This window comes from Apis dorsata, unplaced genomic scaffold, assembly GCF_000469605.1.
Source record: "Apis dorsata unplaced genomic scaffold, Apis dorsata 1.3 scaffold_840, whole genome shotgun sequence".
NCBI lineage: Eukaryota > Metazoa > Arthropoda > Insecta > Hymenoptera > Apidae > Apis > Apis dorsata.
In genome coordinates, this window is record NW_006263966.1 from 171240 (window position 1) to 187036 (window position 15797).

General features: G+C 29.1%; 1 protein-coding gene across 1 annotated transcript in view; it reads left to right on the plus strand.

The window, feature by feature from the left end:
- LOC102679133 (muscarinic acetylcholine receptor gar-2) overlaps nt 1-10190 on the plus strand; it is a 59210-nt gene extending 49020 nt beyond the window's left edge. The window contains exons 3-5 of the mRNA XM_006623203.2: nt 5993-6192; nt 6961-7155; nt 7365-10190. Of these exons, the coding sequence (XP_006623266.1) occupies nt 5993-6192; nt 6961-7155; nt 7365-9637 (2668 nt within the window). The 3' untranslated portion in view covers nt 9638-10190. The remainder of the gene's footprint in view (nt 1-5992; nt 6193-6960; nt 7156-7364) is intronic.
- The last annotated feature ends 5607 nt before the right edge of the window (nt 10191-15797 follow it).

The window sequence follows — 15797 nt, forward strand, 5'->3', positions numbered from 1 at the left end:
TCTCACATCTTTCCGCTTTCTATTTCGGTTCACTCGAGCTTTCTCTCGTTGAATTCTCCTTTCATCTCAAGGTATTCAAGAGGAACTGAATATCCGCCACGTGAGTATCGTTCATTCGAGGAAGAGACTCTCGCGTAAATCCCTAACGCAGAAATGTACACCCTGCCTGTCACTGAATTCAACTATTCCACGTCGAGAGAAAATGACAATGTAATAAAATGTAGAAAATATTTGTACGAATGAATTATTTCGCAAGAGATATTTTTATTAATTTAAATTTATCTATTAAATCGATTATTATAAAAAATAATCATTAGAGTTCTTTGACTTCTCAAATTATAATTATTCTTCTGGAGAAAAATAAAATTGTAGAATGTCAGAGGTGACCTTATAATGTTAATCTTATTATATAAATTTCAATATCTTGATTCAGTTAGGAAATTTCTTACGAAAGTTTAGAATACAAATACATCTGAAAATAATTTTCAAGAGCATTTTTTCGCAAGTGGACAATGCGTGGAAGTAACTTTCACCCTCGCAACGCTGTTCATTAGCGAAAAATAACTTTCAAGCACAATTCTCAAGAATTTTTCTCTCAAATGTATTCACACAATTCGCCAAAGAATAAATCCAGATGAGGCACAAAGAGAAGAATAAGATTTTTTTCTGATTTCGATTTTAAAAAACTCAATCAAATACAAAGGAATTTAGTTAATGGATTGAATTTCAATAGGTTATTATATTTTCGAAAATAATAAAATGAAAAATATAGAATAAAATTTTTTTTTTAGATAGCAGATTTCAAAAAAATCGAATTTTCGAATATGATATCTTTGAAAACGAAGATTTGAAAGAAAAATTTTCTGCATTTTTTATTTATTTTTTGCACATAGAATAATTTTTCATCAATAATCCAGTAGAGAATTAATCAAACTTTTTTCACTTCAATTTCGATCTTTTCAGAAAGCTACGAATGAAAATGTCATTTTTTTTTTTTTTCGATTTATTTTTGCATATAGAATCATCTATTCTATTGTCCTATCCGTCCAGCATCATCCTGTATGGCACGTAGAAAATATTTCGTACACGAACGAAATAAAAAGTGAGATGAAAGCAAATTTTACATATTTGATTCAAATGGATGACATGTGGAGGTAAAAATGCATGAATATTCAAAACATATATATAGTTTAAATAAGACATAGCAGCTTCCATATATGCATGAATGCTGATAGTTATTAGAGATATACAAGATAATGGAATATCATATACGCATTAATATTCTAAAGACTCATTTTAATGTGAAAAGAAATATGAACATTTTAAAAAAATCATAATTCTACTTTCCTGCAAAGCATTAAATTTATTAAGTGTTCACCATATATAAGAAAAAATTTATAAAGTTTATATATTATTATATATACCTAAAAACAATTACTATACATATATTAATCTTGTCATTTGTTATTTTTTGTTTATTTAATAAGAAAATTGAAATATTAATATTTCAAATTTTTATTTATAATATACATTTGTTGAATAAGTGTTTTATCATTACAATTATCTTTTGAAAGAAATATACAATTATTATCTACTGTTTGAAATATTAATAAATTTCTACCATTCTTGCAAACGCAGTCTTCTCAGGAGTCGTTTACTCGCATCTCGCAATCCGTATTAACCGACTCTTGGTAAAATATTTATCTTTACTTACCTTTATGGAACATACACATTTGCGTTTTTATTACAGAAGCTTTTGGAAACTGAGGCTACTACAGACTTTAACTAAGTGCGCTTGAAATTTTTTTCTTAGACCAACAAGATCTGGGTCACCTGTGCAATTTCACAACAACTTTAATTATGAATCGTCCGTAATTAATAAAAAATAGGAGACAATTATCCAATACGACGCCGCGACAACAGAGTTTAACAATTTTTCATTTCCAGCAATTGGCCATTTCTCCATTTATCTGAAACCTATCATACGCCAACATTAACGTTTCGTGCAAAGACATTTTCAAATAGTTTTTCGATCATGATTATACATTTTTTTTTTCTCTTTTAAATTTTCTATTTCCCTCATCTTCGATCTTCGAGCGGACTCGTTTGAAAAATATCGAAATACGAGAGAAATGGAAAATCCTTCCCGAGTGAAGGGTGTCTCCGGCTGTTCGACTCACGGTTGAACGACCTTGATGAGCGGGCATTACAATTCATTAGACAAAACGGATACTTTACCCTTGTTTCGATGCACGAGTTGCGGCAACCCATCGAGCACCCTTTCCTCGTCTAAAGTACCCTGCAAACGACCCCACGCTACGTAAGTAAGTACCTTCCTCCTCGGCATTCGGCTCTTACTCGATACTCGCATCCTCTTCAAACTCGTTTAAATACTCTCTGAAGTGTCTTTAATCCATTTTAATTCATGAACCGATTTCTTCTATTTTATTCTATAATTTTCACTTAAAAAAATACAACAATAATAATTATTATTATTCGTCTTTAAATATTAAATAAATATTTCTTCCAAATGAATCTAAGGAAAAGTAAGATGGAAGGAATGTGAAATAACAAAATTTTTAAACTCTTTTTAAACATTCTTTTTTTACTCTGATGAAACGATTATTCAGATTTAAGAGTTGCATATTGTATAATAATTAAAAAGAGACTCTCAGGAGAATGAGAATTGTTTTTTGAATTTAATATAATTGAACATAGAAAATGTATAATTCTAAATATGATATAGTGTATATACAATTTTAAGTCTTGAGGGTTTTGCAAAATAATATATTTAATATGTCAATATTTTATAATTAACGCATGGTGCGTGTATACATTGTTGCTGAAATGAAATATGGAGGAATTTACAAAATTAATATATCCTGTTCACAATATGATCATAAATATTGTAATTGATAGTATTTTTACAAATCTTTAACAATAATTTATAGAATTATTTCATAGATTTTATAAATAATCATTTATATTATCATATATTTTATTATTATTTAACAACAGAATTTTCTTACTACTTAATTATTTTTTCTTTAATTTGATTACTTATTTTAATCTAATAATAAACAAATGTTTATGACAAATTTGAAAGCATGTTTCTTTTCGAAGTAAAATATATTACATTTTGATTCGTTATGTTTTTTTTTTTATTGGTGTTGGTTAAGTTCGTTCCAAGTTCCAATTAATTATAGGTAGTTGGCTCCTCTTTACGAATCATTTCACTTGTTGTAAAAAAGAAATGCCGCCATAACGAGGACAAGTATTTACGAATCATTTCACGGTGGTGCAACTTGAAGAGAAAGCCTGCTATAACGAGGACAAGTATTTACCCTCGAGAACATTGAAACAATGGATCTCATCTCTCTATCTTTTATTCGTGTGACTTCATTGTCTGCGTTCGCAGAGACCCGTTCTAATAATCTTAGAACGATCTCATTGATTTGCAAATCTAATGTTCAACCTAAGACGTTACATTAACTATATTGCCCTCTGTAACGTCTTTCCCAAAATCAATGATTGAAAACAAGTTATATTTATTACATTTTTCCATTCGTTTCATTCAATCTTCGATCTTCGATCTTAGAAGTACGTTATTTAATGCGATGTTATATTGCGAGAAATAATGTACTATAATATATGACACAAACAGAATTAAAAAATTATTTCAAGTTTTTTTTCTTAAAATTTACATAGAGTATCCTCATGAATTTTTTTAAAATTTTATTCTTGATGTATTTAAGTTATTAAAACGTTAAGATGAATAAAACGATGTTAAAATTATAATATTGAAAAATTTCAATATTTTTAACAATATTTATAAATCTTTAATGAGATTAATTAATATATAATTAATGTGTTTTCAATATTATAAAAAATGTAAAGCTTTTAACTAAAATTTTATAAAAAAGAAATTATTGTAAAATATTCATTTATGATGGAATCCAAGTTATTCAACTTAAAGATTAATATTGTCAAAATACTAATATATATAAAATAAAATATATAAAATATATTTTATTTAAATATATATAAAATAAAATAATATAAAATAAAAATATAACAATAAATAAACCATAGATATTTATTTAAATGCATATTTTTACAATAAATAGATAAAGAGATAAAATTTGGATAGAAATATATTTTTTATTTTGTATATTTTTATGCAAATTTCATATTAATAATTAATCATATTAATAATTAAATCATAGAGTAGTTAGTAAATAAAATATTATTGAAACTAGTTTCTTAATTCCATTATAATTCTATAACAAAAATGCTCCAAAAAGATTTAGATTTTAATGAAATACGTAAAATTAATAATGTTTTAAAAGATGCAATTATTAATGAATAAAACAAATTGTGTCAATATTGGACAAAAATACAGACATGCATATCCTGTGATATTGAATGAATATTTTCGGCATACAGATTAATTTTTCTGCATAAAAGCAACAATTTATTATTTAATAATAAAGGAAAAAAATTATAATTACCTATTATAATATAAATTACAGTAAATAACAAATAATAACAAAGAAATTCATATATTTTAAATATATTTCACAGTCTAATAATAAGAACAACATATTAATAAAACAGCAAAACATACAAATTTATGTTTATAATTTATCAGTTGAGATATTCGATTATATTTTTCTCCTCTCAAAGGCAAAAGATACAGAAAAATAGATGAATATTTTGCAAGATAAGCTCATGAATGAACGACGTTAATCACATCTTTCACGAAGTTGGATGTAAAGGATGAAGGTAGCGTTTAACCGAGGGGTAGTTACGATCGAGTAGTTAAATTATTTAAAAACGAGTCACCCTCTTTAAGGCGGAGGCCCATCGTTTCTTCCCTCCTGGCGACAGGGACCTGCGAACGGAGGAATGGATGTGGTTCCATTCATGCTTATTTCAAGCTCATTGTGCGCCCGGTGTATTCAGCCTTTGACTTGCTTCTCGTGTTGCCACTGCAGCAATGTTTCATAGAGAGCAAGAGGCATGCGTGTCACTAGCTAAAATCAGGAAATACCGCTGTCACATTTTCTTCGATGCTAACGAACATTATTAAAGAAGTAACACTCTTACGATTCTAATTCTTCATTCGTAGCAAATCGTGTCACGTCTCATTCCTGATAGTTTTATCGAATTACCATATAATTTATTTTTGAAGTAAAAAATTCTTATATTTTGCTCGAGAAAGAATACAATAATCCAAATATTCTATCAAACTAATGGATTTTTAATTAATTTTTAATTAAAATATATTTTCAAAGATTTAATAATAAGTAGAAAATATATAAGAGATATTAATAGGATATATAATCAGTTATTAATTACTAATATTAGTTACTATTGATAAATCTGCATTACCTTTGTTTATCCATATTTAAATATTTGCAAAATATTATATATATTATATAGTTGCAAAATATTATATAGTTATTATTGATAAATCTGCATTACCTTTGTTTATCCATATTTAAATATTTGCAAAATGTCAATAATGTTTCTTGTCAAATTAATATATACATGAATTTAACTTGAAATTAACTTGTACTTTAAAAGTCTTTTATATACTATTTCAAATATATTCAGTTTTTAACGTACCTTTTTTTATCTTCCTTTTTTTTAAATTTTCTTTTTAAACAATTAAGTTACTTCTTAATAATAAATAGAATGAAACAATAAATATATAGAGTATTAATATATTTATGGGACATATATTTGTTGATTCTAGAGTAAATATAAAAATTGGTATACAAAAATATAAAAGTTTATTTATTAATACATCTATTGTTTAATTCTACAATAATAATGTGTAAAATGATAAATAGTGAAAATTCGTGTAAAAAAAAGTTGAATACGAAATAATGGCTCAGGGAGAGAGATATTTTTTTGACCAACTAAGAGGTTATGTATTGCGACAACATTAATACGAACAATATAATACTTTCAAAATAATTTTTAGGAAACGAGAGAGGCAACGGGAACGTCTTTGTCGCATGTACAATCAAGTTTTAGCGGAATGCTCCCAGCTTAATGGAAGCTGGCCTGACCCGGATGATCCACGTTGGAACAGTGGGGAATATGTAGAACTTCTGTCAGAATGGTTTCCGTCAAATATTACCAACGGAACGATAACGGGGAACGCAACAACCTTATCAACCGGTAACACAATTAAATTTTTTTCGATATTGTATCACTTATTCGTGCTTAATTAAGGGGGAAATTTAATAATTGGGCTGGATTTTAATTATGTTCCAAATGAAATTAGAAAAGAATTATAGAGAAAAATTTTATACCGTTTAACAATTTTGTAATTAGAAAATGCAATTGTTTTTTTAAATGCAATTTTGAACAGGAAAGGTTCAGGAAAGTGAAAAAATTACAAAATTTGAAATGTTTCACAAGATATTAACTTCTTGTTTTTATACAATTTATAAAAAACAAAAAAAGAAAACTTCGAAAATCTTCGAAACTCAATAATTTTCAAACTTTAAGATATTTTGCTACTTCTTTTGCTATTCAAAATTCTCAGAATTCAGGAAAAGAATAATTTGCGTAAATAATTTAAAAATTTTGAATTTAAATTATTTAATTGATTAATCTATTTTTAAGAAAAAGTTGCATTCATAAGATGATAAAAGTTGTTAAAAAACGTAATTTTTTTTTTACATTTATTTTTTAAAAGAGAACTTTAATTCAGCTTAATTATTATTGATGCATTTCATATAATTGAAATTATTTTTCGTCATATCGTTATAAAAATATGCATAATAAAATATTATTTATTTAATTTTTTTTTTAATTATCATCTGTATTTTCTGTTTGATTAATATATATGTATATATATAATTCAAAATTAATTTTAGTTGAAAATAGTACACGTATATACAAGTAAAAACAAATGGGATGAATATTCTATATATTAAACAGCGGAACCTTTCACACCTGTTCTACCACCCTTCGAACTATGGCAGACGATACTGATCGCTTTCTCCCTCGCATTATGTATACTATTAACTGTCGGCGGTAACATTCTCGTCCTCCTGGCATTTATCGTAGATAGGGCTATCAGACAGCCGAGTAACTACTTCATCGCCTCATTAGCAGCCACCGATATGCTTATTGGTAAGTCTTCTCACGTAATAAATAAATACCCCTCGCGTTAACAATACCAACTAACATACGAACTACTAATATATCAACTAACATTTCGTATTCTATAGTTTGCAATTTTTTCATTTTCTTAACAATAAATCAATTGCATAGCATGATAACTAATAACTCGGTTAACTTAAATTAACCTTAATCGTGATGTACGACGTTTGTTATAACAGGAACTGTATCCATGCCATTCTACACGGTCTACATTCTGATGGGATATTGGAATCTTGGACCTTTGCTCTGCGATTTATGGCTGTCCGTAGATTACACGGTATGCTTGGTATCCCAGTACACGGTATTATTGATCACAATTGATCGATTTTGTTCGGTGAAAATAGCAGCCCAATATCGCAGCTGGCGCACGAAAAATCGCGTAATCTGGATGGTTACGATCACCTGGATTATACCGGCCTTGCTCTTCTTCATCAGTATCTTCGGCTGGGAGCATTTTATCGGTTACAGGGACCTAGATCCCGGCCAATGTACCGTTCAATTCCTCAAAGATCCCGTTTTCAACACCGCTTTGATAATCGGTTACTATTGGACCACGCTTGTTGTTCTGTTCATCTTATACGGCGGTATATACAAGACGGCTTACGATATGCAGAAAAAGAGCGAGGCCAAGCAGAGGAAAATGCAATCGATGGTTGCCCTCAGCGCGGGCGCGATGTCCGGTATGGCGGGTCGGGCGGCTGGTATAGGTATATCGAAGACGCAAAGCACCCTTTTGAGCCAGGATAAGCCGAAGCTAAGCGCGTCGGGTGACGAGGAGGGGGGTGGCGACGGTTCAGGGCAGAAGACTTCCTCAAAGACTTCCGGAACCACCGGCGTGACCGACTCGACGGAGAAACAAATAGGTGGAAGCATGGCCCCGACGGAGACGGAAAAATCCGAACGAAGTAGTAGTCCAGCGTTCGATTCGGACGAGGAGAGCACGATGGGCCCTGCTGCTCAACAGCTCGCCAACATCAGGAAACGATCCTCTTTAGCCGGCCTGGTCGTGCAGACCGGCGCCCTCCCAGTTTTCTCCACTAACGGCCACTTGAACGGAATCGTTCCGGCCAAGGCCGACCTGAACTTGCAAGCATCGAAGAAGCTCCTCCCCCCCGTGGCCGCTGGCCCGACGTGCGACATGGCCACGCAGAAAGCTCAAACATTGCCGAAGATACAAGAGTTGAGCCTCTTGGACACGGACAATGTGCTCGAACCCGACAGGTCGAGCAGTCAGACGTTGACACCTGAACAGTCTCGCTGCAACGGGGACGCGACCCCTCATCAACGACCGCTCACTTCCGCCGAGACGTCACCACCCACTCACCCCGCTCGTTCGATCAGCGGAAGCCAACAGAACATCATACCACCGCCTACGCAGTTTCGAAGCAGCCCCCAAGTGTCCGACAGCCCATCCACGTCCTCGTCCACGGACAGACCCAAGTCGTTGGTCGTGTCGTCTCACGGGACAGCAGGTACTTTCGATATTCTGACAGGGTTGGACGGGGGGGATTTGAGGTACATGGACGAAAGTTCGGTTATATTGCCCAGCCCATCTTATGAGAGTCCATCGTCTTCCTTCTCGTACAGCCTGGCGAATCCGCTTTCGAGCGCCCCCTCGTCGCCCATTCTAGGGAATATCCCTACCTCGTCCAACACGAGCTTGCTGCAGGCAGCATTGATCAGAGCCACGGCCCAGCAAGTGAGCAATCAGCAATCGGCGGGAGGCGGCCAGAGCAAGCAGAGTCAACCGATAATGTCGAACGCCTCCAGTCAAACCCATCCTCCTCGCGTGTTCATTACACAAAAATCGAACGTCGCTTCTCAAACATCGCCTACGGTGAGCAAAGTGCACACGGAGGTGAGCGTGAAAGCGAAGGACACGAAGCAGCAACCGGTGACGACGATCGTCAGCGCGCACTCGGTGGAGAAGAACAACGCGACGAATCAGTATTCTGAGCAAGAAGCGAGGATCAATCCTCCGCAGAATTCGTCCTCCAGCGGTAGCATGGTGCCCACGATTTCCGGGACGACGGGAAACGAGCAAGACGCGAAGAAACAGTCGAAGAAGAGGGACGCGCGGGGCAGCGAGGAAGGTGGCTCGAGGAAGGACTTCGTGAAGACGATTGGGAAACGTTTGAAGACGAAAACGCAGAGGAGGGATCCTTTGTTGAGCAGGCAAAAATCACGGACCGAGAACAGGGCTCGGAAAGCTTTCAGGACGATATCTTTCATTCTAGGCGCATTCGTCGCTTGTTGGACACCGTATCACATTTTGGCGCTAGTGGAGGGTTTTTGTACGAACAAACCGTGCACCAACGAACATCTGTTTATGTTCTCGTATTTCTTGTGTTACACAAATAGCCCTATTAACCCGTTTTGTTACGCATTGGCCAACCAGCAATTCAAGAAGACTTTTACGAGAATATTGAAAGGTGATCTGCACATGACGTAAAAGAAGGAGGGGATTCGAAGAGAGGAGCAAATAAAAAAAAAAAAAAAAGGAAATAAATAAGCTTGGAAATAAGGTGAATAAGGCCTTCCGTAATTAAATACCGAATTAATATTTAAATGCCATTGTTTAATGGTCAAATTGGACAATAAGATTAGTAGGATGACTTGCGATTTAAACGCAGGCACAAAAAAAAAGTACCGTGTGCTTCGTGTATATAGTAATAGGATGCGTTGGTGTAGTTTTAGACTCGGATGTACATAATGTATATGTATGAATATTTGTTAAATTCTGTGCAGGAAAGCATTAAAAAAAAAACAAAATGTAGAAAGAAACGTAACGTATTTGTAGTATTTAGATAACTGTGCGTTATTACAATAATAATCGCTTTACAATAAGTGCTTCGATGAACGTGAAAACATCAATACGAGTTAAGATACTCTTTAAAGAAAGGATATTAGATACACACGTAAGTCTATTAGGTTTAATTGAACGATCGAATCGTTAGTCGGGAGGAAAGAAAACAAGAGGAATGAATATGATTAATAGAAAGACATCGATAAAAATCACTTCGCATCGGAATGAACAATTTTTTCGAAAATGAACAAAGCTTTAATTAATTTTCGCCAATTGTACATGGCCGTTGCACGAGCCTTTAAAAACGCGGATTATGGTTTCATCTCTTCAACGATAGACAAATATTTTTTACGAGCAACGAACCAGATTGAGATGGCTCGTTTCGAAGAAGTACCAAAGAGTCAAGGATTTTATTATCTATGTACACACTGCCTTGGGGTGGCCTATTGATACACGGGCCTTCTTTCTCCGAATTCAGTTACATTTGGTGCTGTCCTCGTGAACGAGCGTCCATAGATTTCTAATCGATAATGTTTGCTTTCAAACATCACATTGGAACACTTATACCGAACTCCAACTCCGACGAAAGGAGTTTTTGAACACTCGTCGATAACACTGGTATAATTCATTTTAGATTTTAACATAAAGCTTATATGAAAAAAAATTTTAGTCTTGGTAAAAAAAAAAAAAAAATAAAAAATAAAAAATAACAATACACATATCAAGAGGATATAAAAAATGATAAAATATTTTTATTCTTATATTTCAAAAATTATATATATATGTAATATTAAAAATTATAAAGAAATATGAAATGTCAAAAAAAATTTAAATTGATAAATATTTATAAAAACGTATCACTCTCGATCTCGATGATTTCTGAATATATTATTTGAATGGCTTGAAAATTTTACTTATCTGTCTGTTGTTTATTAAAAAGTTATTAATCTAAGTTAACTCAAATCCAAAAATCAGAATAAATAATATCAAAAATTGAATAAAAATTTATTTGACTATTATAGAATTTAATGATTTTTATTAATTTTCTTAATCCACTTTAATTGTCATAATACAATTCAGCATAATAACAATATATTAAAAAATCATCAAGATCAGATGAAGATATTTTTTTTATAAATAATTACCTAAAAAATAATGAAATATTCTTATCAATTGATATAACTGTTAGATGCAATAAAATAATAGTTAAAATCTAAAATAATTATATGCCAGTGTTATTAATTCGTAAAATATTCGTCGTAATAAGTGATGAAATTTATACGAGTTACAATTATACACGCTTGTATAAATGTTTCATTCATTCATAGTTTTCATTAATCTTCTTTAGACGCAAATATTAATTATTTATCAACATTTATTTCGATAAAATAGACTTTCGTGAATTTCCATGGATTTTATAATGCAATAGATTAATATTTTGACTGAGTATGCTTTTTATTAAAAAAAAAACATATTTTTTAAAGATACTGTCGAAACATTTAAATTGATCTCACGAGACTAATCCAATAACGATGTACAACTTTGATACTATTAATCGAGCTTTTCCAATACAATCATTAATTAATAAAGAAAACATTATCCAAATCTCTTTCCAAAATGTCATGTTTTGCGAGGGATATATTTTTAAATAACGACTATACCGTACGACAAGAATTTTACATAAAACCATAGTTATCATTCATCAATGGAATTACTCTCTTACACGAAGAAAATGATTCAAATGCGACAAAATCAAATGTCAAATCAATATTTTTCGCTCTTCTTCATAAATACGTATGTTGTGAAGTTACTTTTATAATATAGCTTTTATGCAATATTGCATATCGAGTGAAAGAAAACTGGCAATATTTATATTTCCCATGATTTAATCATTTTCAAGACTTTGTATCTTTTTTACAAAAATGCAAACACGCAATTATCTCGCACGGTAATTTACGTAAACTACAATTTGCTCGTAAAAATATAATTTTCATATTGGCGATATTAATGAACGTTAATAATTGTAAATTACGATGTAAAAATGAATCATTCTAAATGATTCAGAATAGTTAAATGTATTTATCAATTGTTATTATGAACCATTATATGTAATTGGCATGAACTCAATTTCGTATAAATGTGAAACGAAATTTAGAAATGCGATTTTCTAATTATATTACATCCTGATTAAAAAAAAGAAAATAAGAAAAAATTATAAAAATTATAATTTATAAAATATTATATTAATTCATTTTTAATTATGTTGATATTTTGTGAACGTTTTTCGAAATTCACTGCCAATACCAAGTCATCCTATTTATATTTATATCATATCTGTAATTATTTATTTCTTATACACTAGTGATTTTTTATAAATTTTATTTATAATTATTCTTGGTCTTCTTCACAAGTCTGTTATATAATAACATATATATGTATATTGTTTAAAAGAAACTACATTGCATGAAAAGAAATAAATCAAAAAAGGAGGATGTTGAACATAAATTACTAGAATTGTCCAATCTAGAATATTATACATAGTATAATATTAACGTAAAAACGTGTAAAATCATTTTCCTCTTCAAAATTAAAAATTTCTGGAAAACTAGTAATATATTAAAAGATATATACATTAAAAGATATATATATAAATACAAATTTCAGGATGGAAAATGGAAGTGAATAGCATACATTAAAATGTCAATTTTTTCAGAAACTCGAAATATATGATTAGCATATAATACGTGTACAACAAGGAATTAAATAATCAATAAGATTGAAAATCAATCTTCCAAAAGAAGAATGTGTAATACCGTGCAAAAGTCTTAAATGTTTTTAATACAAATTATTGAATAAAAAATATATTTATATATTAACATAAATACATGTATCATGTATGTTATGACGAATTATTTTATAAATTTTATTATATAAATTATATATAATTATATTTATAATTATACTTATCTCGTTCATATATTTTAATTAATATAAATAATTTATTTTATTTTATTTTTTTAACAATAAAATTCTAATCAATTTTATATTAATTGCTTAGTTTTTTCTAATAATAAACTTTTTCTAATATTTTTCTAATATTTTTCTAATAATAAATTTTTCAGTACTTATAATAACATTTTTATTTTGAAAAATCAAAATTATTAAATTGCATTTGTTCTTTAATATAATAAAAAATGAAAAAGAAAAAAAAAGAAAACATACATAACTCTTAACTTTATTGCTTTCTTAATAATTTGGTCATTCGAAATGACCTAACATTTGAAATTTTTCCAGAATAAATAGAATTTTCATTCAGATTATTAAAATAGCTTATTATCAATTGACAAACGATCATCACATATTCAATGTAAATAATTACAATAAATACTAATCTTGAAAATGTTAAAATTAAAAATGTTATTTCCACTTATATTTATTCATGCATTAATATTTTTAATACATGTACAAATTGTAAAAAATATAAAAAGAGTATAAAAGGATTATATTATAAATCATTTAAGACTTTTGTACAAAACGGTAATTACCTAAAAGTTCGATGTTTGCATACATGCATAATAATTAATATACTTGCTTCCAAACAATTGACGTTTCATCGTCTCCAATTCTAAGAACAATTGCTGTGTTAAAACGAAACACGCTAAATAAATAATTGCTTATAAGCTACATCACAGTAGCATATACATAAAAAAATATAGCGTATAATGATAGAACGGATTTATAGAAATTAAGCGTAATAGAACTAGAAAGAATTAAAGTTAATGTTGAACGAATAAGAAGAAAATAAGCATGAAGCCTAGATGATAGACATTTGCCGTGGAGAAAATGAATATTCGCGCTCTCTGCATTTCTTTCTGTGTGCCGAAGCTTTCATCGCCATAGTATTCTTCGTTAACGCCTACCAATGAAGCAGAGTCATTAAGAACGAAAAAAGGATGGGGGAGAGGGGGGAGGGAAACGTTAATGAGCTATAAGGCGTTGAGAAAATGAGTCGAAAAAAAGAAAAAAAAAAAAACTCCATGTTTAGTCTCAATTAAAAGAGATTGAAGATCAATTAAGACGTTCGTTTATGGGCGCACAAGTGCTCGATTCATTACAATGGCTCGCGATATCTCCTGATGAATTTCACTCTTTCTACCTCAAAACACAGTATACAGATAAAAATACGAGAGTCATGCTGCGGATCGGTTTTTTGATTCGCTATTAAAAATCATATTACTGAATGAAAATTGATATTTTATAAGATATTGTATCTTTTGTCTTTTGTTTAGGTTATATACATATATCATTTATTTTTTTTGTTTGATAATTCGACGTGATACTTTTTGTTATATTATTGAAATTTTTTTATATTTTTTATATTTTGTAAAAATGTTTTTAAAATAATAAAATTATTTTAAATCAATTAGAAAGACAATATTTTTCTTTTTTCTTCTTTAAGAAAATTATGATAAATATTATAGCAATTAAAATGAAAAATTAAACATAACACTCATTTTTAAATAATAAAAATTTATAATTCAATGAATACGAATTACTAAATATTAATTTAAAAAATATTATTATTATTAAATATTAATTTAAAAAATAAATATATATATTATTGGTTTATATCAAAAATATTTTAATTTTTAATATTTGAAAACATTAATACGATAATTCTAGATAAACAGATAAAAATTTAATTACTTTATTATTTTAGATGATATTATTTCAAATTTATATTTTACATAATTTAATATTTACAGAAATTTTTACACAAATCTTTATCTTATAAAATACAACTAATAGTAATGAAATATGTCGAAATTGATACTAATTGAAACTATTTAATCTTTATATCTAGTATAATCTTTTGTAAACATTTTATATATAATATATATTTATATTATTTTATATTTTTAGTTCTATTGAAATCAAATAGAATTTTAATTTATATCATTTTTTTAACACATAATTTATTGACTGACAAGGCTGATTATATTGCGAGGATATTTAATAATATTCAATAAGTTCTTTAAGACTTTTTGACTGTTAAAATAATTTACTATTTATTCCATTTTAATTACTAAGCTCTTTTTAAAATATTTATACTCAATTCTTGATGAGAATCAAGAGAATCATCTATTATATAAAATTTTTACTGTAGATTGTACACATTTTTTCAAGTATTATTTACAAAAATCATAAATTTAACAAATTTTATTTATTTCTTATACATTAGTGTTTTATATAAAATATTAGCATAAAATTAAGTATGTTTATATTTTGTTGTAATGTATGAAAATAGAAAATATAATATTAGTTTTATTTAAAATTAGTTAGTAAGAGACATGCAATTATTTCTTATTTTTTTTATTTTTTCTTTTTAAGACAAAGAATATATATTTAAATACAAAAAATTAATCATTATCACATTCATGAAAATATAATTCATCAATCTTATTATAAAATTACATATTTTATTTATGATTTTTAATCATTTTTTAATTTATATTTAATTATATATAAAAATAAGAAACTGATCTGCTATAAGACAAAAGAAAATATAATGTGCTTTTATGGACATTCTTGTCTATCATGGGATCAATGAAAAAACATTTCGTTGTAATTAAATTCTAGACAATACTGCACGTGCTCTCGCTGGACAATCTGAACTTCAACAACCCTTAAGAGTTAACAATATTGTTCAAAATATATTAAACTTTGATTAAATCTTTGTTAAAAATTTTTCTTTCTTTTATTATGAATTGATAGAAATTTTCTAAAAAAAAAAAAAAAAAGATAT